The 27,421-nt window shown below is 49.5% G+C and overlaps 11 protein-coding genes across 11 annotated transcripts; 8 read left to right on the plus strand and 3 right to left on the minus strand.

The window, feature by feature from the left end:
- Positions 1 to 2,321: 2,321 nt before the first annotated feature.
- Positions 2,322 to 4,410, plus strand: Pmar_PMAR008717 (Calcium-dependent protein kinase, putative; the record flags this gene model as incomplete). Its single annotated transcript, XM_002777736.1, has 9 exons — positions 2,322 to 2,399; positions 2,445 to 2,588; positions 2,665 to 2,830; positions 2,874 to 3,198; positions 3,318 to 3,493; positions 3,569 to 3,690; positions 3,736 to 3,871; positions 4,009 to 4,113; positions 4,187 to 4,410. The coding sequence occupies 9 exons, from the start codon at positions 2,322 to 2,324 to the stop codon at positions 4,408 to 4,410; spliced, it is 1,476 nt and encodes a 491-aa protein (XP_002777782.1).
- Positions 4,411 to 5,516: 1,106 nt separating this feature from the next.
- Pmar_PMAR008718 (Methylated-DNA--protein-cysteine methyltransferase, putative) lies at positions 5,517 to 6,003 on the minus strand. Its single transcript, XM_002777737.1, has 3 exons — positions 5,866 to 6,003; positions 5,698 to 5,821; positions 5,517 to 5,647 (listed from the first exon to the last, which is right to left on the minus strand). The coding sequence occupies exons 1-3, from the start codon at positions 5,982 to 5,984 to the stop codon at positions 5,543 to 5,545; spliced, it is 348 nt and encodes a 115-aa protein (XP_002777783.1). The 5' UTR covers positions 5,985 to 6,003; the 3' UTR covers positions 5,517 to 5,542.
- A 207-nt stretch (positions 6,004 to 6,210) lies between these two features.
- Positions 6,211 to 7,251, minus strand: Pmar_PMAR008719 (hypothetical protein). Its single transcript, XM_002777738.1, has 5 exons — positions 7,037 to 7,251; positions 6,869 to 6,968; positions 6,686 to 6,820; positions 6,458 to 6,639; positions 6,211 to 6,405 (listed from the first exon to the last, which is right to left on the minus strand). The coding sequence occupies exons 1-5, from the start codon at positions 7,227 to 7,229 to the stop codon at positions 6,347 to 6,349; spliced, it is 669 nt and encodes a 222-aa protein (XP_002777784.1). The 5' UTR covers positions 7,230 to 7,251; the 3' UTR covers positions 6,211 to 6,346.
- An 884-nt stretch (positions 7,252 to 8,135) lies between these two features.
- Pmar_PMAR008720 (Glycine-rich RNA-binding protein, putative) lies at positions 8,136 to 9,576 on the plus strand (the record flags this gene model as incomplete). Its single annotated transcript, XM_002777739.1, has 1 exon — positions 8,136 to 9,576. One exon carries the CDS (start codon positions 8,136 to 8,138, stop codon positions 9,018 to 9,020), a length of 885 nt encoding a protein of 294 aa, XP_002777785.1. The 3' UTR covers positions 9,021 to 9,576.
- A 394-nt stretch (positions 9,577 to 9,970) lies between these two features.
- Pmar_PMAR008721 (hypothetical protein) lies at positions 9,971 to 10,948 on the minus strand (the record flags this gene model as incomplete). Its single annotated transcript, XM_002777740.1, has 6 exons — positions 9,971 to 10,051; positions 10,102 to 10,246; positions 10,287 to 10,440; positions 10,481 to 10,600; positions 10,656 to 10,701; positions 10,802 to 10,948. The coding sequence occupies 6 exons, from the start codon at positions 10,946 to 10,948 to the stop codon at positions 9,971 to 9,973; spliced, it is 693 nt and encodes a 230-aa protein (XP_002777786.1).
- A 1,937-nt stretch (positions 10,949 to 12,885) lies between these two features.
- Positions 12,886 to 16,978, plus strand: Pmar_PMAR008722 (hypothetical protein; the record flags this gene model as incomplete). Its single annotated transcript, XM_002777741.1, has 17 exons — positions 12,886 to 12,931; positions 12,980 to 13,136; positions 13,204 to 13,295; positions 13,348 to 13,507; positions 13,552 to 13,651; positions 13,702 to 13,815; positions 13,878 to 13,945; positions 14,010 to 14,119; positions 14,173 to 14,948; positions 15,000 to 15,539; positions 15,584 to 15,682; positions 15,727 to 15,840; positions 15,889 to 16,038; positions 16,086 to 16,192; positions 16,248 to 16,412; positions 16,460 to 16,582; positions 16,633 to 16,978. 16 exons carry the CDS (start codon positions 12,886 to 12,888, stop codon positions 16,473 to 16,475), a joined length of 2,814 nt encoding a protein of 937 aa, XP_002777787.1. The 3' UTR covers positions 16,476 to 16,582; positions 16,633 to 16,978.
- Positions 16,979 to 17,311: 333 nt separating this feature from the next.
- On the plus strand, positions 17,312 to 20,055 carry Pmar_PMAR008723 (merozoite surface protein, putative; the record flags this gene model as incomplete). Its single annotated transcript, XM_002777742.1, has 15 exons — positions 17,312 to 17,442; positions 17,492 to 17,577; positions 17,627 to 17,694; positions 17,752 to 17,855; positions 17,904 to 18,032; positions 18,385 to 18,481; positions 18,524 to 18,923; positions 18,970 to 19,039; positions 19,090 to 19,180; positions 19,230 to 19,339; positions 19,409 to 19,556; positions 19,603 to 19,654; positions 19,705 to 19,793; positions 19,849 to 19,913; positions 19,959 to 20,055. The coding sequence occupies 15 exons, from the start codon at positions 17,312 to 17,314 to the stop codon at positions 19,960 to 19,962; spliced, it is 1,644 nt and encodes a 547-aa protein (XP_002777788.1). The 3' UTR covers positions 19,963 to 20,055.
- Positions 20,056 to 20,183: 128 nt separating this feature from the next.
- On the plus strand, positions 20,184 to 20,620 carry Pmar_PMAR008724 (hypothetical protein; the record flags this gene model as incomplete). The annotated part of the gene is made up of 4 exons (XM_002777743.1): positions 20,184 to 20,264; positions 20,334 to 20,357; positions 20,402 to 20,497; positions 20,564 to 20,620. 4 exons carry the CDS (start codon positions 20,184 to 20,186, stop codon positions 20,618 to 20,620), a joined length of 258 nt encoding a protein of 85 aa, XP_002777789.1.
- Positions 20,621 to 20,795: 175 nt separating this feature from the next.
- Pmar_PMAR008725 (hypothetical protein) lies at positions 20,796 to 22,932 on the plus strand (the record flags this gene model as incomplete). The annotated part of the gene is made up of 11 exons (XM_002777744.1): positions 20,796 to 20,920; positions 21,033 to 21,220; positions 21,291 to 21,439; positions 21,597 to 21,820; positions 21,917 to 21,962; positions 22,014 to 22,136; positions 22,311 to 22,372; positions 22,418 to 22,483; positions 22,535 to 22,659; positions 22,711 to 22,781; positions 22,897 to 22,932. The coding sequence occupies 11 exons, from the start codon at positions 20,796 to 20,798 to the stop codon at positions 22,930 to 22,932; spliced, it is 1,215 nt and encodes a 404-aa protein (XP_002777790.1).
- A 397-nt stretch (positions 22,933 to 23,329) lies between these two features.
- Positions 23,330 to 24,013, plus strand: Pmar_PMAR008726 (hypothetical protein; the record flags this gene model as incomplete). The annotated part of the gene is made up of 1 exon (XM_002777745.1): positions 23,330 to 24,013. The coding sequence occupies one exon, from the start codon at positions 23,330 to 23,332 to the stop codon at positions 24,011 to 24,013; it is 684 nt and encodes a 227-aa protein (XP_002777791.1).
- Positions 24,014 to 24,156: 143 nt separating this feature from the next.
- Pmar_PMAR008727 (hypothetical protein) lies at positions 24,157 to 25,194 on the plus strand (the record flags this gene model as incomplete). The annotated part of the gene is made up of 1 exon (XM_002777746.1): positions 24,157 to 25,194. The coding sequence occupies one exon, from the start codon at positions 24,157 to 24,159 to the stop codon at positions 24,397 to 24,399; it is 243 nt and encodes an 80-aa protein (XP_002777792.1). The 3' UTR covers positions 24,400 to 25,194.
- Between the last annotated feature and the right edge of the window lie 2,227 nt (positions 25,195 to 27,421).

A 27,421-nucleotide genomic window follows, 5' to 3' on the forward strand; every position in this document is an offset into this window, starting at 1 on the left:
CGTCAACTTGGTCGCTGTAGCGAGATTTCCGGATGTTGTAGACGTCGTGAAGCTCGCGCGGTGAGGAGGATGCTTCAGCTGGCATATCACATTCCGTTTCAGGGCTAAGGACAAGATACTCGAACAAGAGAATTGCGTCCGGGTCGCCTTCGATCCATCAATAGGGATTTCAGGAACCTCTGTGGCAGTGACTATCGTCCACGAGGTCCCACCTGGTAGGCTGTCTGAGTCCACTCTTTCAAATCGCTCTCCTTCATAGTTGCTGCGGCTCCACCAGAACAACCAGCAACGGTTCCTCAGTCCCCTAGTGGTGAGAGCGGCTCACCGTCTAGCAAGCGACCACGGCCGGAAGACGGTGGTCTCGATGAACCTGAATTGCATGTGCTTATGTCTCCTATGAACAAGCGTATGCTAGTGAGAAGGCAAATGCTGGCAGTTGTATGTTTCAGGCCCCCGTGTGGATAGTGCAGCCAGCAGATTGAGTGATGGACTTGGGGAAGATGGTATGTGACTGAGTTTTATTCCTGATTTTATGTTCTGTTGAAGGAACGCAACGACCAACATTGGAGCCTCGACGACCCGAAATTTACACATTAGTTTTTCCAAGTGGACAGGTGAGTTCGTGACAGTACTCCCCGACGTTACCCTTTCTGTGTAATTTGATTTCAGGTTGTCATCCATGGTGGAACCAGTGGGTCGATTGAATTCGAAGAAGTTATTAGGAAGCATTGGCGTGATCGAATACGTCCTTTATTGGTACAGTATACATTTAAGCCTACTCCTGTAACATCACCATCTGAGGGAAAAGATTCATCCCCAGAGACTTGACACTCGTATGTATTTTTGCGTTTTAGTATGGCTAGGAAAATGCGTAATTCACAGAGAGCTCATAAAGCTCTGTTTGACAACCTCCACAACGACGCCAGTTCGGCCCTGTCATAGCAAAGCGACTCCCCACGGGCTCTGATCGCTCCGCTCGACCACCACTCAACTTTTTACGGCTCGCTTGACGTCCGCCTAGACCCCATTGAAATCAGATGACTACAGGGTCAACGATATGCCTCACTGTTCTAATGGTGCAAGACTGTGATGTGTCAAATTGTCCTGCCGCTTCTTCTGAGGACTATGGTGGCAGCGAGTGAGTCTGATACGAACTCCTCCACATTCCTACTTCTGTTGTTACTCATTCTCATGAGCTTCGCTGTCAGCAAGTTGCCGACCTAGCCTTATAGTGACGAATGTACATTCGGACGTACATGGCTTTGGCAGGGCTCGCATTAGAGAATGTAGGGTTTCGTCGAATTCCCAGAGAATGACGATTGGACTTAGGATGCAGCTCATAATTCCACACAATCAGAGTTAATGAGAACCTCCATGACCAGAGATTCCTCTCGTAGGAGCCTCCAGTCGGGGCACTACCACAAGTGTTATTTGCGTTGTCTGTGACAAGCCTAGTCATTGCGGCTGGTTAGTGCTACTCGATGCCTCCTGGGGACAGTGGATTGGTAGGGATTGCGACGGTCAGTAGGCTTGTCATACTTACTGCTTGTCAAGAGGTGAGGCGTATTGATTTTGCTATCTATTCCATCGTTACATGCCCGTCTTCCCTACTGTCAACTCCGTGCACACGAGCATGACATGGTCCTGAATCAGGACTCCTAGGGCGATCACTCAAAAGGGCAGAACTGTCCGTGATGAACGTGTTCACTAGCATCCAATTCGATAGTGGATATCACACCGTACCAACTCTCAGCAGCTTGAACATAACGAGTTGGTCAGTACATGGATTCGTGAATGACTAATATTTCTACATTAAAATGGAAGGTTCTTATTCCCGGGAAACCCGAAACCCGAGCCTCTCATGCGAGTGCAAACCCCTACCGAGTCTAATGCGGTAACTTACCCTAGATAAGAACGTTATTCAAGTAGCGCAGGATTGGATATCCACCAGCTGGGCGAACTGGTGTAACTAAATTTAGTGACAAGTTGTCAAAGAGTGATCTAGGACATCAAGTTTAGTGACACCGTCTGTTGGCGCCTCCTCGAACGGCCTCTTCGATACTTGCTATCTTAGGAAATCATGAGCTTCCTCAACGCAATTGCGCAACTCCGTCGGTAGCAGTCTACTTGCTTCTTACGACTGCGAATTCGAGGAATGAGGATGGGAATCGCTTCCTATTGGGGCTACTGCCGCAGAAACTGACCTAATCGAGTTTCTCTCCTTCCCTCCGCGTGTTTCTTCGGGGTCCTACGACATGGTCTACCCAGTAGACCTGGTTGTCCCTTGCCCTTATTAGCTGACTATTTTATCCACCGTGTAAATGGGGAATGTATGCGGATCCAAGCCGGGACCTAATTCCACAATTCACGGCAGTAGCAGCAACTTCCCTCAGAAAGAGGTCACTTCCTCGTCGAGCTACTCTCCCCTGATCGCTGACTTTTAGGTTGTTGAAGGAGGCTTCGCTCGAGCCAACTTCATCGTAGACAACAGAGGCACGCTAACGGACTTCTACGACCTTGAAGGGAAGAAGCTGGGTCAAGGCTCATACGGCTCGGTGTCCAAGGCAACCAATAAATCTACGGCAGCGGTAAGCGCTAATTCTGATCGTCTTGGCGTTCCCGATATCAAGAATGAGTGTCTGTGACTCACGCTAGTTGGATCAGGTTCGTGCAGTTAAGACGATATCAAAGTCTCATGTGAAGAATATTGATCGATTCAAGCAAGAGATAGCGATTATGAAGATGCTTGATCATCCCAATATTATAAAACTGTTCGAGACATTTGAGGATCATCGTAACATTTATCTCGTCATGGAACTCTGCACGGGAGGTAAGGATTGCTGCTAAGTACGACTCCATCACTGCTTCTTCAGGCGAGCTTTTCGATCGGATTATTGAAGTTGGGCATTTCACTGAAGTCCAGGCGGCTATCGTCATGCAACAGATCCTCCGAGCGATATACTACATGCATGAGAACCATATAATGCACCGTGATTTGAAACCGGAGAACTTTCTCTTCTCCACAAAAGAGCCGCTTGAGAAGTCCTGTTTGAAACTCATCGACTTCGGCCTTAGCACGAAGTTTGGCAAAGATGATACCATGACGACCAAGGCTGGCACTCCTTACTACGTTGCCCCGCAAGTACTCGGTGGGAAGTATAATGAGGCATGTGACCTCTGGAGCTGCGGCGTTATAATGTAAGCTGCTTTGCATCTCTCCTCGCATATGTACGGTTGCCAACGGCTCTTAGTGGTATGGTTTCACGAGTAAATCGCTCTCGTCGAAATGCCGCATGCCTCGATGAAGTCGACCCTAGGTACATTCTCCTGTGTGGTTACCCTCCCTTCTATGGCGAGACTGATGCTGACGTTCTCACTAAAGTGCGGCTGGGGAACTACACGTTCAACGCTGCTGATTGGAAGGGAGTATCTGAAGATGCCAAGGACCTTATTCGGAAGCTGTTGAAGATCAATCCTAAAGATCGTTATACTGGTAAGAGAAGCTTACACCTGTCATTTCTCTGTCGCGGAATGATTGGTGTATCGTGTATTCCCGCTTCCTCGTTAGCCGAGCAAGCTTTGAACCACATATGGGTACGCAACAAGGCTCCTAAGGCCCAGGGAATGCCATTGGAAGGGGCGCAAATAGAGAACTTGAAGTCCTTCCGCAGTCAGAATAAACTCAAGAAGGTGAATCCGAGTCCGAGTGCATGCGTCAGAATTGCACATTTTCAGGCTGCGTTGCACATCATTGCTCAGCAGCTACCAGACGAAGAGATTGAGCAGCTGAGGCAGATATTCATCTCCATCGACAAGAACGGTGATGGGCAGCTCACTGTGCACGAAATCGTGGAGGGCATAAATCACGCTGGTAGGGATCGAACGGTTCTCTGCTCACAACGGAGGCGCGACACTCGTCGTGATGCGTCAAAAGTTAGAACCGAGACATTTGTTTCGTATTCATCTGGCTGAAAGTGTCCAGAAAGTGAATTCTGATATCTGATTCAGACCTCAAAGAATTTCCGGATAATTTGACGGAGATCATGAATCAAGTGGATGCTGATGGCTCTGGCGTCATCGACTACACCGAGTTCATAGCGGCTACACTTGATCGTAAGGAAATCAGCGTGAAGCCCATAATTTGGTGTGGATTGTAACGCTGTCGCTAGTACCTCTCCTAACTTAGGCAAGAAGTATATCCAAGAAGATCGCCTGTGGGCAGCATTCAGAGTTTTTGACATCGATGGAGACGGAAAGATCACTCGGAAGGAGCTCAGTCAAGTCCTTCATAATGGAGCTGTCAGTGACATAGTCGAAGGGCACCTGGATGAAATCCTGAATGAGGTCGATGCTGACGGTGATGGTGAAATTGATTTCGAGGAGTTCGTCACAATGATGAGAAGACAATGATAAACCGAAATGGTTCAGTGATCGAAAGTTGAAGCGTGGATGGATCGACCTTCGCATTTGCTCATCATTGGCAGTATTTACTCTGGTAACGTAAATAGCAACCTTTAATGTCTAAAGGTTCTCTCTTTCATCCGTGGGTCAGGCCACAACACTATGATATTCGATGTGTGAATTTGTGATAGAAAATGTTATCCAGCTACGCAGTGTTCGAGTTGTTACAATGGGAAGGCATTCTGAAATACTCAAGATTGTTCGGGAGTTCGCGGGTCTTTGCTGCCTCTGGATAATGCAACATAGGGGTCGTCAGGCTACAACTCACGGAAGAAGTATCTTCCGTGATGATGATCAAAACTCCGACATCGAGGCGTAGTAGTCGAAGTTTTCGTTCCGACTTACGACAACCAACGACTAGATGTAAATGATTCATGAATTCGGAAACAAAAGTTCACCGAATACCAATCGGAAATAAGGACCAATTGCGCTTGACCACAAGCTCACTTCCAGCACAATTTTGTAAGCACTTCAAGTGCTTACAAAACAACTGAAATAAAAAAAACAACTGAAACTGGCCTACAAATGAACTACAAGTGCTGCACTTGTAGTTCATTATACAAATTGTTGCGTCACTAAACGCAGTTCACGTAGCCAGGGCAGAACCTCAGCCTGATTCAATTCAACTGAACACTCCGCACAAGTGGAGGTTAGTCGAAAAAAATCAATCTAAGTTAGATTGATTTTATAGTTAGATCATCTAACGCTCTAGCCGTACCAAAGATGAAGCTATCAGTAGCAGAAGGCCGAGAAGCTCGGCGATGGCCAATGGTCATCTTGGTGGATTCCCCTCCTTGGTTGCGCGCGTCGTATGTGAGTATCTTCATGCACCCCTTGCATGAACCGTCTCATGTGGCACTCATGTGGAACACTTTCAAGTATATAAAGAATTGAATAAGCTGCTCTCAAGGCCTATCTTGTTGAGTTGAGTACCCGTCCCCAATCTACGTCGATTTGCAAGACAGGCGGAAGCAATAGTGAGAGGGGAGCTCGAAGCCAGAGAAACGCAGTCATCTGCGAGCCCATCAGTATGAAAATCAAAGCCAATAGCCGAGATTGGAAAACTACGTGCATGGCAAAGTCAGAAATGGTATAGACACTCGGAACTGACTCGAACTCGGGTGTTGTCATCAACGAATACAACGCCTTCTTCGAGGAGGAGAGCTATCTTTCGTTGAACGTCCTTCTGACACAGTGAAGAGTACTATCGAACTAGACGAGCTACTCCGCTACTACGGAATCCGTAGCGACGTGGCCATGAAAACCACCAATATCAAGTGAAGCTCGCACAACACGATGGCACGGAACATCAGGGGCGAAGGGATTGCACTTCAAAGCCTGACCGACAGCTTGGCAGGATCTGCAACTACACTGTTGTGTCGGAGAACACAGCATGCGCGTTACCGACAATCAATCCTCCGTGAGAGCTCCTTGTACGTGGTGACTTTCCCTTTCGGAACTTCCAGCAGCGCTTCATATACCCGACGACGGAACGGACTCACCGCTGAGAGATCGATTGACATTGTTGCATCACCTAATAAAGCTACTCTCCTATACAGCGACAATGCTCGATATTGTACAACGTGTACATGCTCAGGTTGTACACCGAACAACGAGAGAATAATAGTGATGGCCACATACTCTAAGATGCTCAACATGCGTGTGGCGTTTAGTACTCGTGATCATTAGCATAGATGTCGTCCGATTGGTAGCCCCGACAAATCCCACTGAACTCGACAACAGCGAATGAGCTGAAACGTCACTATCGCATCACATAAAATCCTCATATGTTTTTGTAATTATGCACCAACCGCGACCAGAGTGAACGACAATTATGATGAAACTATGACTGAATCATGCCCGGAAACGCTCCTATCTACTGTGGCTACGGTCTTGGTGGCGGAGGTGCTCGAGGGGGAGGTGGAGGAGGGGGGACGAACGGGACTGAAAGAGTACACGGGAGTCAGAGACGCGGCAGTCCGGTCAAATCAAATACCACGTCCACCGCTAGAAGTGCTTTTAGGAGTGCTAGCACCAGAAACAGATGGTGCCTTATCAATGGCTTGCGGAGTAGGCTCGGATGAGATCTCGGATTCTCCAACGACTTTGACCATCTCTGCATGTCGGGCCATGTAGTATTTCTCATCCTCAGGATCGAGCCACTCAGTGGGTTCCTCCCTGCAAGATTTTGATAGACATTCTTGGTTCGAATCTCATGACTCACTTGAGCTTGGTTCGCATATACTCCTCTCTCTCCTTCGCACCACGGAGCTTCCTCCACTCGAAGTACGGCACGTGCAGGACTTTGTAGCCCATTCGCGTCAAAAGGCGGTGTTTCAACTTCGTGTATGCCGTGTACCTGTACCGAGAAAACATGGTCGGGGAGAAAGATCGAGCGAGATCCTACTTGGTGCTGTTCGCATAGAAGTGGCTCGGACCATCCACTTCGATAGCGATAGGACGGTCCTTCCCAGTGGGCACGTTGCCATTCTCGTCAGCCAGAGGACCTGAGCAGCAAAGCAGCGATTGACCACGATCTACGGGACCTGAAAGTGATGCATTCCAGAGAGCATACCTGCAAGCTTCTTCGTGAGCTCTTTGATGAGCCTTTGCTTCTCAGCCTGTTCCTCAGGGGTCAGTTTTTCATTGAGAGCAGCAGCAGCAGTGGCCGCGGCAGTGAATGGACGTCGTGCAAGCAGACAGGACGTCGCATTCAAAGCTGTGCGCCGCAGCATCGACGAAGCTAGGAGACCGGTCGTTGATATCATATCAGAATTACTCGATGCGACTGACAGAGCTGCCGCTGGTGTCACGAACTTGGCGAGGAAGAGGATTACCGAAATTCTGAATCAGAATGCGTGAAAGACACAACACACAACGCATGATTCCAAATTCTCGGGCGCAATCTAGGAGGCTCAAGCATGAAGGTGCAGAGGGAGCCTCGGAGAACAGCAAGTAGGCTGAGAGCGCTCAGTAGAACCGTGAAGGATTCTCGTCGAGCTAGCTTGGTTATTGAATTTTGCATGTCGGATGAATATACTCTGTTCATCGACTTGTAGAGCTAACTAACTCTTTGCTATCCAGCGTGCAAGCCAGTATGCATCACTCGCATCAAAAGTACTATTCTAGAACACCTGTCTGTAAAGCGGCTGGGCATGACGAAGCAAAGGGGGATATCATCACGACAGCCGTAAGGAGTTCCGTAGAGTGTATCAAATCGTAGCACTCTCGCCCGCCCAAAATCGATTCTCCAAAGACTATTCGTGGTTTTCCATGTGCTAGTGAGGAAGATTTCGAGGAAGCATTGCACCATATTGTCAGCGAGTGTTAGTGTGGTGGAATTGTGCGACGATAGGTGATCTATCAAAGTTTTTCTCGCTCGAAGAGCGTACGACGTACCCCTAAGATGCGCATGCGTGCGTAGCTCTCTCCACGCCCTCGTTGTAACAACTCTGAATGTGTCTTCGGAGTTGTTGCGCAGATGTATAGTGGTTGATCCATAATGGACTCACTTGACGTTTTACTTTGTGTTTGCGTGTTGCTGGTGACTCTCTTCATCGCCTGTGTCGGTTTCGTTGATGATTAATCGGTCCTTTATGGTCTGTGATGTATCCCCTTTCAGATTTTGAAAGCTCGCTGAGCGTTTCCGTTGTTAACTCGACCAGCTTAAACTCATGAGTGGTTCATCACTACCCTACATCGGGAGTAGAATCTCCCTCATCTCCAACGCCGAGATCCGCTACGAAGGCATACTCTACACGATCAACACCGAGGAGTCTACTATAGCTCTACAAAACGTCAAGTCGTCTGGTACCGAGGGCCGCAAGACCCCCCACGTTCCCCCGAGCGACGAGGTCTATGACTTCATCATATTCCGAGGCAAGGACATCAAGGATCTCACTGTGTTAGAAGGTGCTGGTCAAAAGACTGGTCCTCTGACGGATCCAGCCATCGTGAGCATGAACCAAGCCCCCAAGGTCGGTGGTGGCAACCGTCAGCAGAGAGATGATCGCGGTGGTCGTGGTCGCTGGGAAGATCGTGGTAGCTGGGGGTACGGCGGAGGTGGCAAGGGATATGGAAAGGGGTATGGCAAGGGTAGCTACTATGGTGGTTATTCTGGTGGTTATGGTCGCAGTGACAGACCTCACAGGAGACCCCCTACCCGTACAGGTCCTGTTGGTGAATTAGTCCCTAACGTGAATCCTGAAGCCAAGGCTGAGGTGAAGGATGAGTTCGATTATGCTGGCAACGCGTCCAAGCTTGAGAAGCCTGACGAAAGTGCTGTGTCTACCGCTGGTACCACAGTCAGAAGTGGTTACAGTAAGAATAAAGGGTTCTTTGACGACATCTCCTGTGACGCTCTTGACCGTAGAGCGAGAAGCAATCAAGGTCCGACTGATCCGGCCATTCTTGATCAGAGGGCCAAACAGCGAGCTACCGATAAGGAGACATTCGGCGCGACTGCTGCCCAGCGTCGACCCTTCGGAGGGTATCGACGCCCGTACGGCAAGGGCCGTGGTGGGAAGGGCGGTAAGGGCAAGGGCCGTAGTTATTATTAAACGACTATGTATTGCAGTATTAGTGGTGGTGATTATCTGACTTGTGTGATGAATCGTAGCGCCCACCGAGCGCCTAGCGATCCATCCTACGTTACGAAGCTGAGGTCCTATCTGTTGCAGGTGTTATTTCTAGTATTTGTCGAATGAATTATTTACGGAAGTTACCTCGATATCGCGTCATGTGTCGCTTGCGTTCATGCGCATATCGTCGTAATTCACAGTGTGTTCAGTGATAGAACTGCGGATGCAGTGGCACACACACTCCCTGATAGTCTATAAGATTTGAACTCTCATTATTGTCAATACACCCCACATTGATCGTAACACCGTTATTGCTGCCAGTTTATAGAAATCACTATGAAGAATTCCAGATAGAGACGTGTTATGTTCGCCTATTCCATGTACCACATTACTATCACGGTGTCACTAGTGAGTTGCTGCTCGTGTATGCGCTGCCGAGTCTGGCACGTGAGTAGTGTCGAGGATTATTTTAAGCACCCAGAGATGTTGTGAGTTGCAGCTACTGAATCGTGGCTCGACTAACAGGCTGTTGGGTTTGAAGTGTCGGTTCAAACCAAGATTCTCTGTTTGATTGTATATGTTGTGTTCGTGGTAGTAGCGAGGGATATTATCGAGTAAATCACAAAATTTGAACGGTGAGAGATTTCTTCACTCCTCAAGATTTCGCCCACCTTGTAGTTGACAATGTTGTTGTGCGGCGAAAGGGAATGCTATATTTGTAATAACCACTGTTTTGGCTTTTAACATTCTCATTTTAGTGAGAAGCTGTATCCACAAAGCGTGGAGTGTTTACACTCGCAACTCAAAAGCTTACATCTTTTGCACCTTCAGAGACCGAGGTAACAACTAACCCATACAGGTGTCATGTCAGTCTGGCGATGTTCACCAATTCATCGATAGTGAATCGGCACGAGGTCTACACGAGAGCATCACAGCAAAAGCCCAGGGGCCCTGACTGGATGCGCACTCTCGGCGAGAAGAGTTTTGATTCGTGCATCTTGGGCCTGGATCTGACTCAGTGGCATAACGTGGCTGCAGTTGAGCATGCCGCGATCCGCACCTGTTGTTTGAGTAAAGAGGCCTCCTGGACATCCTTCGGGTTATGTCTGGATTTCTCCAGTTCTTCGAGTGCCGTCAAACGATCTGCCAGTCTCTTCTCGGCAGCTGCTAGTCGGCCCTCAAGATCGTTACGGTCTTCCACAAGCCTGAGCCGGCTCCCATTATACGAGCATTATTGGAGGTTACCTCATATGATCGACCTTTCCATTCGACACCTCGTTCACAAAGCTTCTACTCTGTTCTCTTGTCTGTGCGATTTCTCTCTCCAACAAAGAGAACTTCCGGGTGGCTTCCTCTTGCAGGGAAGTGAGCTTCTTGTTCAGTTGTGCGAGGTCCAAACCTGACTCGATGATACGAGTGGGTAGAATAAGCTTGATTACCGCCTAGGCTATCAGTGAGGGACATAACTTGATTTCGATCTTCCCTCTGGGCGCCGACAGCTTTTTTCAAATCCTCGTGAATGGTGCGAAGATTTGCATCCAGCTGTTCAGCATCCCTCCCTGATCCACAAAGGGTTGTTTTCGCTGCACATAAGTTGTTATGAACGTTGATTACGCAAACCTTCCATGCTCGACTTTACCGAATCCGCGTCATCCTGCACCTGAACAAGTACAGCATGTCACCATAGAAAGAGAAATAATTGATGCTCGTGAGACTATTTTGGGGTCTTTGGTGCCACGTGTGGAAAAACGGATGCTCACCTGCTTTATACTGGCACTGGTGATACGGTGGGAGAAAGCTACCAAGCACCCCACTAGCCCAAGGCTGCCGAGTAGCACAAGGATTTTCATAGTGACCGCTCGTGTGGAGTTTCCGGGATTCCCCTTCACAGGACGATAATAAAACATTCAAAGCAAGCGCTTCAGAGGTGTCCACAAGCATAATTAACAAGGCAAGACCAACGTTTAGAGAGACACGTTAGTAATCGTTTGATAAAAGTGATACCCTGGAATCTACCAAGTAAGCCTGAGTCGCTGCAGTTCGGATTCACGTGGTTACCCATTGAAATCACTAACATGCACTTCTGGACTGATACCAGGGCTATGTTCAGCTGAGGGGTGGGCCACCGCTCATGAGGCCTTTCCAACTCATAGTAGGGGCTGGGCCTTCATCAACCAATCCAGCAGCACTTCAGCCCGCTTTGGAGCCAACTCCATGGGCACCATAACACCTTTTACTTCACGGTTCCTCATCTACCGAGGAATGTGCATCACGTTAGACAGGGAGAGGCGCATGCGTCGACGACAGTGATAGTTCCGTCAGACTGAACATCTGCCACCATCGATTACGGAGTGAGGACGCGATAAGTGCCTTAGGATTATAGAGGTCTACCACGGTAACCTATCTAAGCAAAATGACATCGCGCTTCATGTAGCGAATGTGGCTAATCCTACATCGGCCGATACCAGCCGATCCTAGCGCATCGATGGCATCTTTCATCAGGACATACCATGGCAGTTGAGTTGAATTATTATCTACTGGTCGCCTACCGTGCCATCATGAACAGCCTTTTTCACGGCAGCGACTTTGTCGACTTCGACATTCGACATTCAAACTGACCCCACCTCGTAACCATCGGGCACAGCTCAGGTCATAGGCTGTCACTGGACCTACACTTCGATCCACCAGAGTGACGAGAAGATCAACTCATCGTGACGTGGACTCGAAAAGGACTTCTCCATTTTCCACTAGCGCGTAAACCTTCTGAGGGTTGGGACACTGTACTATGAAGTATACAGCTTTGGCTTATTGACGCTTCGCGATTCGCGCAGATAAACGCCTAAGATATCACTTGTTCCTCGATACAACCCTGCCTGCTGAAAGGTAAAAGCATCATATCAGTATTTGTCCAATTAAGAGTTGTTCGAAAGAAAAACGCGCACGCCGAAACTCCGTTATGTGGCAATGATGTATGGCGGTGAGGCGTATGAGATGCTTATACTTTACAGGAGTGGTGCACTAAGTGATGATGAAGAGTCGTCGTTGATGACAAATGCCGCACATATGCCGCCTCGCTTCCGCCTTTCTGTGTGGTTCTCCATGATGGTGTCAAGGTAAGATTCAATAACGACTCAGCATGGTGCGGCCCTGGGAATATCGTAAATGCCCATGAACTTCTGTCAGTAAAGAGTCTTAGATAACATCTAGTCTCACCTCAATGAGAAGAGCGACTAGTAGCATTTGGACGCCTCCTCGTCATTCGAGGTGAGGGAGTTCCTCCCAAGCAAAAAATTCTGCCATCTCATAGCACGAGTTCCGTGAATATATAACGGATATTGTTTCTACCGGCACCGTTAGTAATTGAATACGCTCTGCTGACACCGGTGATAAAGGAATCACATGCTGACTGAATCGAAATGCATACGAGGGGAGAGCCCTTGCTTCGATCACATTGACAGGTTATATGTGTGGCCGTGGTTATGAGCTAATCTGAGTAATTCCTAAACCAGGTTTTGCTCGACGACGTTTGCGAACTCGATGTAGTTTACATGCACTCTTTCTGATGTTCTTGCGTGAGTCAGTGAGCCTCACTGAGTGAGGGTGATGGGGCGATCTAATAGGGCGGCGGGAGTCGGATTCATTTCAAACAGTGGAGTAGTTGGAGGCCTCCTTTTCATGGGAGTTAGCGGCTTATGGCAGCTAGTCTCTCCCTATGGCCGCCGAGTATCTCTGGATGTTATGGCGAACAAGGCAAGCTGATTCACCGATCTTATAGGAGCTCAACTGGAGTCCGTAGATATTGGCCATCGATGCTTCCATCTGGATGTACCATTTCGTCAAAGCCATGCCACCCAATAAGAAGGGGCCTCACATGCTGGGGTTTTTCAGACGTAAATGATCGTCGAGCCGTCCTGGAGGGCCATGGCTCGAGCCCTCAGGTTTATGCAAGTTACTGTTCTTGAAGGTCAAGCCTATAATAGTATTCGACGGACCGGCGCCGAAGTTGAAGAGGGATACAATAGCCAAGCGAGCTAGGGACGCGGAAAAAGCCGAGGCGCGACTGCGACGGACTGCTCAACAACTAGTGAAAAACAGGTGGATAGCAAATGCACTACACCTCCCTGCTCGTTGACAGCACCTGGTGGTTCCGTATTTGATGTAGGCTTTTGCAGAAGGCAGCATCTAAGGTTCACAAGGAGAGGCAGGGCGAGAGTAGCGGCTCGTCTCCATCGGCTGAGATTGCTGAGCCGGAGGGTAGTAGCTCATCTCATGTGAGTCTGTAGCTTGTCGTATATCTCCACCTCAGGTACGGCCGCTGAGGTAGCGGACAGCATATCAGTTTCGTCCAGCAGTGGCAGTGGCTCTTCGTCCGATAGTGAGTGGAGCAGCGCTAGGACCTTGAACGGCGTGCCGAGCTCTGAGGAGGAGCGACGTAATGAGCCGAGTCAAAGGAGACGACGATGGAGGTATTCAGCCGAGGGAGTATGTAGTATGAGTTCGCTTTACTCAGATATAACAAGGCTGTGCCTTCCGCTTTCCGCGGGTTCTTAGCGGAGCGAAGGGGCCTAGATGACATTCAGGTGTCTCAAGAGGCAGTACGGGAGCTGGAAGTAGTCCGATCGCTTGTGCGATGAGGTGGCGGGTATGTGACGCTGAGTAGGACATGGTTCAAGGCCAGGATGACAACTCCAAGAGCGGCGGGTACGATCTCGATACAGTAGCTCAACTGCCGACGATGGTCCGTTATAAAGTGCTCTTAGAAGTGAGGGAGAAGGTAGTATGAGGAGGATGGGCCTAGCAGCAGTGGATTCCATTTGGCTGTGTGTTGTGGTATAGGTCATGAATGATGGCCGTGCGAGGGCGATTCATCACCAGGCAGTCGCTGGGGCCGAAGGCATCGCTTTGTAAGTTCAGCAGGGAGGAGGCATGAGGGGTCTGCGTGAACATTTTTGGTTTTTTCTCCCACAGTGCGAGTAATACCGCGCAATTCATGGAGTTGGTGCGGGTCAATGAGATGATCAGCAAAACCAAGCTGGAGATCGCCAAGGAGGAAGAAGAGCATAGGTTGGCCGCCAAAGGTAATATTGATGATTGCTGGGCGACTCTGGAGGGATGAAGTATCGTTGGTCAGGAGAGGACGTTTCTGCCAAGGGCATTTATGTACCACCTGAGGCTGTAACCTCTTCGCCGTCACCTCCTTCGCCTCCTCCGGAATTCGAATGGCGTCAGAAAAGGAAGAAGTCGCGGAGTCAATATATGAATAATCTCGACAACTTGAAGTATGCTTCCACGCAGGACGTTGATCTGAAGCAGACGTTGGAGGAGGTTTTGGACGGTAGTCCTACTTGCGAGGAGGAGAAGCGAGATGTGAAAATTGAAGTGAAGATGGAAGTGCCGAAGGCTGCTGGTGACGGTGCGCTGAGTGATGGCAGTGACTCATCCGATGTCGATTTCGATAACATGTTCGCTGACGAGGAGCCCCAAGGCGTTCGATGCATTGACAACAATGTGGGGCCGTCTGGTTCTCATTTGGCCCGTGTTATTTCGGTGAGTGGAAACATCGAGGCTACTCGCAGTCCGATGGGGAGGAGGATAGGGAAGTTGAAGATAAACCTCAAGAGGAAGAGGGCACCAGATGGAATACCAAGCTCTCCCGAAAATGGCAGTCGAGGCGTACCTGTTCTGATATCTGCAAATGATGGTATAGGGAATGTCACGATGGAAGTTGGTGACGAGACTGTAGCTTCGGGGAAAAGTGATGGTGACAAAACAATGCTCGTTGGAGGTCCTGGTGAATCCCGCGGAAGCGATGGAATAGACTCTAGCGTCGTGCTAGAGTATCAGGATAATGGGAGAAGGGAGGCTAATGCCACGGCAAGGACCGAGCCTGTCGACAGCTCAGCTGAGGTGAGTGATTGTGGGATATTTGGCGGCCAGTGACGGTCAGGCGTTTTTCAGTTGCCAGTGACGATGGGTGTCCCTGAATCAGATGACATTCCGCAAGCTGTCGAGTTTCTGTCGCCCACAGATGAACCGCTGATCGAGAGTTCCTCGTTGAGTCGGTCGCGGTCCGCGTCGGTTTCAGCGCCATCAGTGGCCAGCATCACAGAGCAGTCGGTGCTCATATCGGATACTCACGAGCCTGATGGATACTCACCAGCGGCTGAGGAGGAGTTGGGAGCTGGAGTGGAAAGCCTGCGACGGGAGGGACCAATGCCCATGTCGGCAGTTGAAAGTAAAGTGCTGGAGCATGTGGAGCCGTCACCAAGTAGCGAAGCTGTCGAGGAAGCATCTGGAACTGCTTGGTTCCCGAAGCCACGGACTGGTCAACCGATACCAGTAGAGAAGGTGGCTAGGGAGGAGTCATCTGAAGCTAGGGCTGCCTTGGATGAGCTGGATGACGTCGATATAGATGCTCTGGTGGAGATTGAACGGAAGATGATTGATATTGAAGGAATGCCGAAGCCGAGGTATAGAGGGCGGAAGGAAGGGGGCCAGGTCGGTGCTGCGGTCGCACAGTGTGTCCTTTGAACGGTGTGCAGGTCCCGTTGTCGGCTCTTGATGATCTACAGAGCAAGTTGAGGGTCGAGGAGAAACTACTAGAGGATAACGTTAACAAACTCGCGAAGCAACAAACTGAGGTAAGTGCCTCTTCCTGCCCTAGGAAAACGGGGCTTTTCTTCAGGTAGATTTCAGAGCGCTAAAAGAGGACATTCAGCTTCTGTTGACAGCCTTCGGCATCCCTTGGGTGGATGCTCCTTGTGAGGCCGAGGCGCAGTGTGTGGCGTTGGTCCGTAATGTGAGGAGAGGAGAGCAGCGGGATGACTTGGCAATGATGGATTTTCAGGGCCTGGCAGATGGTGTGATATCTGATGATAGCGATACATTGATGTACGGTGCGGAAGTGGTGCTCCGGAGACTGTACTTTGACGCGATGTACGTGGAAATGTATAGTAGCAGCAGGATGCCCGACAGGCTCAGGGACCACGACGCGATGGTAGGTCATATTGCCAGTGGCATCAGCAATGGAGCATAGAGGTTTAGGTTTCATTGGCGATGCTACTAGGCTGTGATTACACTCCTGGAGTGCTTGGAATTGGCGCGGTGAATGCCCTGGAGATCATACAGGCTGGATATGTGGGCATGGAGAGGTGAGGAATGTGATGTGATTGCCGCTGGAGGAAAGCAAAATTCAGGTTGCTGCAGCTTCGTATTTGGGCATCAGCATTGGTGTCGGAGGATCCGAAGGAGATCGAGGCGCCGGTGGCAGGCGAGGAAAGTGTCGATTCTCTGCAACTTCGGCAGTTCAAGAGAGACCATGGCGGTTACAGGTCCACGTGGACATTCCCGAAGGACTTTCCTCGACAAGATGTGACGCGCTGAGTCTCTGGCGTTCGATCATGTGTTATTTGCGGCAGGTTTGGGATGCTCTGAGCAATCCAGTGGTGGACGACAGCAAGGAGCCCTTTTCATGGGCGGAACCGGATGTCTTGGAAATCGAGAGTCTTATGAGCAGATACACTGACATGACGCAGGAATCGGTAGGCATTTGAATTCATAGATTGGTTGGGGATCGTTTCGGTCACGTCAGGTTGACCAGTTGCTGAGGCCAGTATTGGAGAAGGAGAAGTCAACGATGATACAGAGGCGGATAACAGACTACTTCGCGCCGAAGTTTGACCGTGGGCGCGTTGTCGATGTGCACAGCAAGCGTATGCAGCGGGCCGTGAAAGGGCTCGCTAGGCAAGGGTCTACGATGCGGAAGGCTGCTTCTACACCGGTTGAACTCGGCGATAGCGACGATAGTGACGATGCCTCAATGTCCCCACATCAAGCCACTTGATGTACCGTGAACGTAAATAGAGTTCGTTAAGGAGAAGGGCTCCACTAGATCGCGGGGACGAAACAGTCACTTTGCTGAATTAGGGCGAGCGAGATTAACATTTCTCACTGTAAAGTTGACGTTGAGTTTTTTCGCAAGATTGCAAGAGTTGATAAGATCTCGCCATTCAGATCGAATGTCGAAGATTCCTTAGCCTATGCCTCGTTCGGGGCCACTCTGTGATGATATCAGTGGTTGAGCTTACCCGCTGCCTTCCCACTTTTTACGTTTTCCTTCTGCTACGTGTAACCACACCTACGTATTTGCTGTGTTGAATCCCTCACCAGGGGGCGCCCATTAGGTTTCGGGTATTTGTCGCTATGTGACTTGAGCGCCCAGCTAGTTGAGATGTGACTCCTTCAGTGTACGCTCGCGGACATCCTCATAAATGTCGTCGCTTCTGCGTAGCTGCCCACGTGGGGTCCCACGTCACGTGCAGAGGATCGGCTACATCTCCACCAGCGAGACCCTGAACCAAAAAATCCTTCGTTGGCTTGATGTTACGGGAATGCTCACAAGGTAGGGTCGTAGGAGCTTGCAACTGCGTTGTCACTGCCTTTCTCTTCAGGTGGCACTCACGTCGCGAGTTCATCCTTGATATGGATCCCTATTTCCGTAAGAATTCTGGTATGTGGACTGAGTGGGAGAGAAAGAGTAGGCTCGACAATAGGCCCCTTGCGGTAGCGTAAGTGCTTCGTGTCAGCTTTGCTCTTCCTCTTCTACTGCTGCACCCTCGCCACGCCTTATTCGGCCTACCTGGATCTGCAAGAGGTACGGTATTTGCCGGGACTTGTTCTCTGACATAATCATCGATTATCTGCCTCTCAGTTGAAGCACCAGGGCACTAAGCCGCCGAGGCCAGTGTCATTGGAGTCGCGCTTCATGAATCAGAGACGCTACGACTTCACTTGGATGCATCCCCAGGATAAATTGTGAGCGCAGTTTGCGAAGGTTTTTCAGTTGTTACGTACTCTTGTCAGCTGCTCCGAATGCCGCCCTGTTGAACTGGAGTGTAAGAAGATGTGCTTCGATCGCTACAGATCGATGGACTACCGCATGTACGGCTTCCAGAGGCCTCGTATCCAGACCTACTACTCCTTTTCTACTTGGTGAGTGAGACTACCTTCGATGAGGTGCCGTTACTCCGGGTCTAGGTAAGTGTTGATCTCGTATTGGTGCTTATAAGACTTCCCGTACACTTCTGGCTGGGTGCCTGGAGACATGTTATTGCTCATGCTTAAATAGTAATGGTTATTTGCCCAGTTGTTGGAGGCGCTACGGCACTCCACTCCTGGTCAAGGCTGAGTCCTTATTGTGATGGTATCATTTCATTTGGTCTTTGCAGCCCGTCTAGGCTTGATCGTAGGCTATTTTGTTAACTTGCAGCGCAGTGTTGGGCAACTACTATGGGGCCTCGGTAGATTCGAGTGTATTACAGTATTGTGCTTTATTTTTCTGAAGCCCCCTGAGGGATATGTTCTCGTTTCTATCCAAGCTGACAACTGACTCGCCGAAGAAAGAGGCGGCTGAGGAATCCACCGTCGCAGTCGCCGAAGAGGTGGGACTAACGACTGATGAATCATGGGAATGTTTGTTTCAGGTAACCGATACAGGAGTGGAGGTTACTAGTGTTACGGTTACTAAAGTTGAGGAAGAGCCCAAGGGAACGTCTGAGACCAATGCAGCAACTGGCAGTGATGAGGCCGCAGTGGCTAAGAAGGAGGATGCTGCGCGGTCCACTAGTGAAGGGAAAGATGAGGAGAAGAAGTCTGCTGAAAGTGGAGTCCCTGAGGTGTCCCAACCTAAGGTCACTTCAACAATTACAACTGAGATGGGAACTCCTGAAGCGACAAAGACTAGTACTACGCCGACTGAGGTTGAGAAGGAAGAGGCGAGTGCTTCGAAAGGAAGTGTGACCGAGAAGTCACCTAAGGAGACACCCAAGAGTACCAGTGGGAATAAGAAGAACAAGGGGAAGAAGAGCGTTGAGAACAGCCCGAGTATGTCATTGATGGTCGTGATGGTCGTTGAGGTAGTATTGTGTAGGTAAGAACGGCGAAGATCTGGAGAAGGAGAATGAGGAGCTGAAGAAGAGGATATCTGATCTCACGAAGAGGTAGTATGTCGCAATGTTAGTGGTAGCGAGGTTCAATCGTAATGTGCCAGGTATGAAGAGCAACACTCGGAGTTTGCCCAGAAGAGGTCGGAGCAGAAGCAACTCGTCAGTGTTATCACACAGCTTTACCAGTTGACTATGGTGAGCGATAGGAGTGTATTTACTTGGAGTGAGCACGGAGGCGCCTCAGGGTATTGATTCTAACACGCCTACGACCGATTCTCCCAAGCAGCGTAACAGTTCCTCCCCGAAAACTCAGTCGAGCTCCACTGATAAGAAGGGTCGCAAGACCCAACGGAGGTGAGGTTGACTGAAGTTTGCGATATGTTTCCTGGTGATTGGCTATTACGTATGTTCTTACATGTTCAGCCCTGGAAGTGCTGGTCCTAGCTCCTCGGTCCTCACTAAGGGCGACAAGGCAGCTGTATCACCTTCCTCTAATGCTACCGATAAGAAGTCTGCGGCGTCAACATATCGTCGCTCTCAGGAGCAAAGTCTGCAACAACTGATTGCCGAGGTAAGAACATCAGCTTATGGAGGAAGTTCCGAGTGGTGGTGTGTAGGCTAAGGCTCGTCAAGCACAGTTGAAGAACAAGAGGAAGAGTGAAAGCAGTGGTGAGCGCAGTGGCATTTCTCAGGATAGCTTATCCACGATGCTGGTTTAGTTGTCGCGTCTGGCCCCAACCCTGAGTCCGTCCGCGAGCAGCTTCGAGTGGCTACTACTAAGAAGGAAGTTGAGGATGCTATCAACGATGTAACGCATAACGATGCGAAAAACGTTGGGACTAATTTCACTTAAATCGCTTCAGGCGAAGAAGCTGAATATGACCTACGAATTGTCCCTCGGTGAGAAAAAGCTCAACGCCTTGACAGCGTAAGGAGAGCAGTTTCAAAGCACGCGGATGTCGGAGTGTCTCAGATGAATAGTTTCACCTCAACATCGAGAGCTACATTAATGACCATTGCTAGGGCAGGCATCTTTCTACTGTGAGACTGAGCGGTGCTGTCGGCACCCGTGCTTGTGCTTGGCAACTCTGTCGTTTGATCGCTAACAAGTGCAGTGCATTGTTTCTATGTGTGCCCGTGACGATGTATCGCGTTGCTGATGGAAGTGGGCGTTTTGTGATCGGCAGTATAAGTAAACATGGAGCCTTCGGGAGTTGAAGCCACTGGGGAACGCATCTTTTGCCCCGAGCAAATACAGATACCGCAACAGCTACACGAAGTAAGACTACGACGAACCGATTCTAGGATGGTTGTTTTTGTTCGTTTGGCATGATTGTCTTTGGATCAGGTGCTGAAGTACCTGACGAAAGAAGTAGTGTACCGGTTGGCGAGCCTGGGATGTGTGACGTAGTGTAGGTGATTCGTTGTAATCCTGTGGGAGTGGACAAAGTGTCTAATGAAGAAGCTCAAGCCCGAATATACAAGTTCGCTATCAAGTTGTGTGAGCAAAAAGTAAGATTGTTGTCGTGGTTTTACCGTCATCGTGTGGGCCGCGTGGGAGTAAAAGTGCTTGTTCAGCTGGAGGCTCTCAACGGGAACACAGCTCTGAGTGATTCTAAGGTAGAGGGACAATGAGCATGCTGCTGTTAGTGATTGTGGTTAGCAACGACTTTGAGTGTTGCGTTGCATTGGATGGAGTTGGGACGTTTCACATTCGAAAGTCGTACGGCCTTAGTCGTTCGCGCCACAGAAAGGACGTGTGCTTCAATCATCTCGCCGAAGGGAAGAAGTGATAAGTTCATCGATCTGTATGTCGACCTCTAACACTACCGCACTTTTGCGGAATCTGAATAAGAAACTTCGAGAGGTGAGGGCTCTGCGTAACAAGATAGAAAACGGGGAGATTAGAGAAGAGCTATTAACTGGCCCCCAGAGGTAAGACGCGGTCGCTCTCGTTAGTTCTGATCAAGATGGCTGGACGTGTGTTTCACGAATGCAAATCTGTGGTTGCTCATCTATCTACAGTTGAATTGTTGAGTGTTCTCAGGGCGAAGCTTGCTCGGGAAGAGGATTTGCTGGATGAAATACAGAGAATTCAGAACACGCAGAAGTCAGAGGACGCTATTCCAGGATCTGATAATTGTGCACTGGATGGACCACAGAGCACGGGCCAAGAACAGGCGTGCGAGTCAGCGCCGAGTGAGGCCGAAAACATAAAGACCACAGCGATGGAAGGTAGTTCACTAGGAGTGTCGGCGGATCGGCTCTTGCGTTGGTTCTCGATGTCGACTGCCTCCGGTTTCAGATGAGGCAGCGCCTGGTCAAAAACGTCGAGCAAAAATTCGTAGTGTGAAGAAGAAGCTTCACGATATCTACAAACTGGTGGAGGCCTCGGAGAGCGGCAAGACACTCACAGAACAACAGCGACTGAAAATAGCCAGGCGACCCGAGTTGGTACTAGGGGAAGAGGGTTCAACGCTCACTCTGGGGGGAGTAGTTTGTCGTAGTACCGAAGCTTGAAAAACACTGTTGGATCAAATTTTTCGCGAGTGCATCTGTTGCTGTTTCAAAGTACTTGCCATTTCGAAGATCACCACGAATTTGTTTGTAGGAGTCTCAGCTGGAAGGTCTCCACCAGGAAGCAAAGGTGGAGGCAACTAGCGCTGCACCTGAGGCCGGGGATGTGCCGTCGAAAGCTACTGACCAGCCCGCTCGAACGCCCGGGACGACAGCTAGTGGGGTGAATGATGATGAGGAGCCTGATGATGATGATGACGGTGGGGAGTGGATACCTTCTGACCCCAAGCTTAGGAAAGCAATGAAACGGAAAACATCGTAATAGCGCAGGTCTTTCTCTGTTTGTTAGCGTCTCTTAAATGCTCATCTACTCGAAAGCGGCCAGCGTCAACAGTGTTCGAGTTTCTAACTCAGGTTTGAAATCGGCCGCTCGACGCTGTCCGAGAAGATTTGCCGCGTGGTGAGTGAACGCCAAGATTCTATATCGGATTACCTCCACTGTGCGAGTCAGATCCGCCAGCCTCCAGATGGTTCCTGCCTTTTCCATGGGCTGGGGTATTGGCTGAATAAGCCTCAGCATGTTATACGACGCCAGCTGTCAGGCTTCCTCAGGCACAATGCTTCAACTGTGAAAGTGAGTTACCCGTGTTGGAATATGTTCGCTTTCCTCAGCTGAGCTCAAGAGTTTCCTCGCGAATTCGGGTGGAAGTTTACAGAAACCAACAGTAATTTCCCGAAAATTTATCTGAATTTTCATATTGTCACCAACTTTTGTGCAACTTCGGTGTGAGCATAGGATTACTCTCAGCTCAATGGCCTTACCCTCGAAGACTGGATCAAAGCCGAGTCTAATTCACGGACGCTCGACCAGTAGCGATTCCCCAGCGTGTAGTTCGTAGCCTTGCTTGTCTTCAGCTATTGCAACAACCTCCTTCGGGACAACACGTGGGGTGGGGAGATTGAGCTGGTGGCTACGTCCATGTACTGCTAGGTCCCTTCTTCTCGCGTGACCATGTCTCGTTATCTTGGCAGGATCTACAACTGCGATGTCTACGTATGGCAACATGAAGATGCTCCCAAGAGCCAGACTGGGAAATATGTATTGTGCTACAAGTTTCACGCTCCACCGATTGAAAAGGACGTTCCTCGGAGACGAAGTGGGTGTCTGGATTCTCGCAGGGCTGGGTTCAGCTTCGTCTTGGTGTCAGACAATGATGGGAGGGATATGGAGGAGCCCATTACTTGTCATATGCTCTTCGACGGTCGAAAACATTATAATGTACGTCGTTGGCCATCATAAGTGCCTCTCTGCTAATAGGAGGCGCCCTGTTGTATTCCTTGTTCTTTCTTTTTCACTGATGATATGGGATTGGTGTAGTCCTTTTTTGTTTCAGGTTCTTGTCCTCGACGAGAAGTACTGCCCAAAATAGTCGATTTACGTGTAATCTATTGAACATTGTTTCTTCACCGCAGAACTGTTAGTTATCTCGGGGACATAAGCTGCGACGGGATGTCCGGGACATTATGTCCCCGATCTATTATAGTGTCTGGGCGCGCGCTTTTTCATATCTGGTTCCGCGTCACACTTGTGCCCACGCGTTCCCGATAGCTCCTCGCAGTAAGTGATAGACAGTTTGCGTCGGAAATATATTGAATATTCCTCTGGACTTGCTAGTTCGGCTCGTTTACTTAAGTAGCATCGTGAAGGTCGACGGTATGACAGGACGAGCATTATTCACAACTATTGTCTGTAGTTCTTATCTGTGTACAATCATGATGAAGAAGAGAACAACAAATCGCTTTGCAGCCGCGGCTGGATTAGCCCAGATGGAGGTCCCTTCTGAGTTCGACACAAGCTCGTGGGAGATCTTGTCGCCGCAGCCCCCTGGGGCTGCCCTATCGGATCCCTTTGACTGGCCCTCCGCATCCTCTGTCTTATCGCCGTACGCTGGCCCACCTACTGGTGAAGGGGAATCGACCATCCGCCAACAACTACGTAAAACACGTGTTTGTAAGCACTTCCTCAAGGGTCGTTGTCACTACGGTGCCTCCTGTACTTTTGCTCATTATGACAGTGAGCTCTTCAAAAAGCCCAACTTGGCCAGGACTAAGATGTGTACCAAACCCCATTGCAACGACCCCGAGTGTACCTATGCACATTCTTTGGAGGAACTAAGACAGCCAGGTGAGGCTTCTGATATGGACACTGCCCGGGTTGACATGCAGCATGAGAAAGTGCTTGGTGAGCAGCGGGCTTTGTTGACCGTCCATGGCCTCATGGCGCAGACTGGTGATGGTGCTACTGAGGGTCCTAGCCCTGGAATTCTCCCGAGTCCTCCCTACTCCCCACACCACCGACAGGGTACACTATGGGTGCTCCCTTTGGGAATCCTAGACGGAGGAGTGGTCATTCTCCAATTGATGGGTCGCGCTCTCGAAGTAGCCTCAAGATATCTACCCTTCATGCGTTGGCGACTAAAAACGAGGAGCTTCGAAGACAAGTGGAAATGAGTAACGTGGCTCTCGCGCATCTACTACAGGTGGCCACAGCCCAAGCAGTTCCGGAAACTCCCTTCGTGACGGTGACGCCGCCATCGAATGTGTTTTCGCAGCAACAACAAGAACGAGACGGGACGACGCCTCCTCCTTCGGACATGGAGGGAAGCAATGTATCCGCCAATGCGGGTACGCCTGTGGCGGTTGATGACAGCAGTGGTATGGAAGACCTCGACACGGATGCCTTATCCCAGTTGTTGGCCAGCATATCGGTAGATAGTGCGAATTGCCAGTGGGATTCTAATGAGGGGGTTGCCCCTACGGTCAACGTCATGCCCGCGCCGAATGACTCAGTTGGTGTAGGGGAGTCTGAGAAGGTGTCTTCTGTCGAGAAGGAGTGATGATACGTTTACTAACTCGCGCCAGCCCGTTGACTCGGACATGCGTTGTCTCTCACTGCAGAATTATAGTAAGTTGAATAGCAGCGGTATTGACGTTCCATCGTAGTTGTGAAGTATTTGATTAAATGATATATTTTCAGTGGTCGATCGATATGGTGGTATTGATCGTCATCCGTTGGTAGTTGCTGATATTATCACTAGTCTGGCCCCTGCCGACTGTTTGCATTGGAGCCAGTACTATGAGGAGACCAATGGTTTAGTATTTTGTACTTAGTTGGATAGGAGCTCCTCAATACTTGTCTTCTATTTTAGTACTGTTCTGCGGTGGTTGGCGTGGTAGTAGTTGTAGTCGAAAAAGAGGTAGATATTTGTATAATCGTGTTTAATATCGGAGACTAACTTTCGGGTCCATCTGATATGAGTAATTGTAATATGAATAGTGCTAAGGGCACTCCTTCCACTACGCCGCCACGAACGTACATAAGATTATTGAAGTAGGCAAATGGGCAGGAGGTCTTTCATTTCGCAAGCGCGGGAGAGTTACTATGAAACAGTCGTGGTAATTTTGTGTTCCCAATATGCTGATGTTATTATTCAACGTTTTGATGAGTATGAGCAGAGTGGCTATTTGCAGCGCAAAGAGTCCAAAGCCGCATAATGGCACTCCTGTTCACTCTTCCAATTCTGGATGTGTATGCGAAACAAAGGTGATCTTGTCTACTGCGACGTTGTTTCGTGACGTTATAGTGTCGGCTTGGCGCGAAATTTAACTGTAATTATTGACATCCACTAGTCTTTTAAACGTCATCGTGGCATTCTCAAGGTGTTGTCGTTGTTACTAGGGGGTGTCAGGCGCGAGATGTGAAGGCGAATGCGAGGGGCGACCGACTGTCTTAGTTCGTGGGTAGTGGTGGTATGGGAGTCTCGTCAGTTGGTGTTGGAGTTTTTTATCATAACTTTTTTCAATGCTCTCGAGAGGTGGCAGTGGACCTGGCGGAGAAGACGGTGACGATGATGACGATGATAGGAGATATGATGGACAGAAGAGAGACGGGTTTATATCGAAGTGGCTCTTGCCTACTACCAGCGAACGGAGGGCACTGTCATCAGACTCGGAATTATCACAGGGTGACGATATTGTCAGCGTAGCTACGAATGCTACTAGTGCGGGTAGTAGGATGCGTATGCGCGACGGTGATTATGGGAGGCCACTCTGATTGGCCGATTACTTGTCTTGATATACTTCATTGACTTATTCTCACACGAATGGGTGCCATTGGAAGCTGGAGAATTGCTATTGTTCTGTCGGATATGCTTCAACTTTCTCATGTTCTTCAGGCACCAATGATTTCGATTCCGTAACAGAAGTTCGGAATCGATCCGCACTGTTCGTTTTCGATCTAGACCAAACGTTAGTATCATCAGGTCGCCACGGAGTAGTGGTAGCTGAGCAGTGTATGAGGAGGGGAGGGCCGCAGTGCTACCGAAACCACAGTAAACTCAACTTCCATGTTACTCCACCTTATGACGCGTCTTGGTGATCGCAGTTTGGTTCAGGTTCGTTCCACCGTTCCATGAGTGCTCGGCGTCTGACTGGCGGCACTACGTATCACGGCAATAGCAACTCGATCGGAATTAATAATGCCAATTTGATCAGTCGCAGCTTATATCGAAGTAGGATCGCACGACAGTCTCCGCTCCCGTTCGCTGGGAACGGAAACCGTTTCTGCCCGTCTCTGTTCGCGGGTGAATTCTGATCGGTAAATGTTGGTGATACCATTTCTATTCAGCCTCCTCGATGCCGTTCTCATCCGTGCCACAACCGCTGGATCCCAACGTTTATGTTAATCAACAAACGGGAGAGCGGGAGGTCCTACTCTACCGAGGAGAAGACAGCGCGTGGGATCTCGTGTGAGTCCTTCGGATTGCAGATTCATCGGTGAGTCAGTAGCCCTCGATAGTTACGTGAAGCTGCGACCTGGCGTGCGGAAGCTTCTATCGCAGTCACGCGAGATAGCAGATTTGGCCATATTCAGCGCGGCTAGGTGAGCAGGCTCTTCGAAAACCCGGATCGTAGCAGTTATCTTTCAATCTTCAGTAGCACAGACTACGTACATTTCATAGCGCGTCACCTAGACCCCAGTGGGTGTCTGTTCGATGGGCGAATATATAGCAGCCAAGAGCTTGGCATCGGCACTGATAAGTCCACTGAAGTACTCCCGGCAGGATACGAGAAGGTAGTTGGGTGGATGTGAATACCGGGCGCGCGGAGTAATTGCTGTTTATGGTCATTTCAGGTGGTTATAGTTGATGATAGTGGCAGCAGCATATGGCACGATGTTGACACTGATATCTGCTGTTTTCCGATTGTTCCTCCGTACACCTTTATGAGGGATCATATTGCAGACATCCTCAACGGTAAGGCTAGGATGATCATCTCCAAGACTTCGTGACGTTCTCTCAACGCTTTTAGGGACCTACGTCCGCGATGAAGATCATTTCCTTATCGACGATTTATTGCCGCAGCTCACGACAATCGTGTCAAATATGAATAGTGCTTCCTAAATCGAACTCCGTGTCGTTCCTCCACCACTCTCGGCGGCATCCAAGGGTTTGACATGAGTTTGAATCTCACGAGTTTGAGAAGCTCAGCATCCCCATTTGAGCTACTATCTATGATGATATAATTACGTTGTACTATTACTGAACATAGCTATCCACAGTGAGCATCAACTCTTGCGTATCAAGAGTGAAGCATAGGAAATTGTACAGACGCGAGATGAATCGAGCTATGTGTCGCGTTCAAGTTCGGTGACTTGTAGATTACGATATCTGTCCTATTTCGAAAGTGAAAACAACGCATTAGAAAGCACCCGACGATAACTGTACGTTTACTCGCATTCTTCATCCGATAGTTTCAGAGTGAATGCATTAGTAGGAAATTAATCATCTCTTTAGCTCTCTTTAATGGTCACTGTCTTGAGTACCATGCATGAACGTCTTGTTGAGAAACTGACCTATC

This window comes from Perkinsus marinus (genome assembly GCF_000006405.1).
Source record: "Perkinsus marinus ATCC 50983 genomic scaffold scf_1104296951054, whole genome shotgun sequence".
Lineage (NCBI taxonomy): Eukaryota > Perkinsozoa > Perkinsida > Perkinsidae > Perkinsus > Perkinsus marinus.

Bases quoted from the DNA above. Each gene is read 5' to 3' on its own strand.
- Pmar_PMAR008719 (XM_002777738.1), bottom strand. From the start codon at position 7,229: ATGATATCAACGACCGGTCTCCTAGCTTCGTCGATGCTGCGGCGCACA. The intron at 6,969-7,036 runs GTATGCTCTCTG...TTTGCTGCTCAG, and splicing joins GCTCACGAAGAAGCTTGCAG to GTCCTCTGGCTGACGAGAAT. The intron at 6,821-6,868 runs GTAGGATCTCGC...TTCTCGGTACAG, and splicing joins TTCTATGCGAACAGCACCAA to GTACACGGCATACACGAAGT.
- Pmar_PMAR008718 (XM_002777737.1), bottom strand. From the start codon at position 5,984: ATGTCAATCGATCTCTCAGCGGTGAGTCCGTTCCGTCGTCGGGTATAT. The intron at 5,822-5,865 runs GTAACGCGCATG...GTGTAGTTGCAG, and splicing joins TCACGGAGGATTGATTGTCG to ATCCTGCCAAGCTGTCGGTC. The intron at 5,648-5,697 runs GTAGTAGCGGAG...TCACTGTGTCAG, and splicing joins GCCACGTCGCTACGGATTCC to AAGGACGTTCAACGAAAGAT.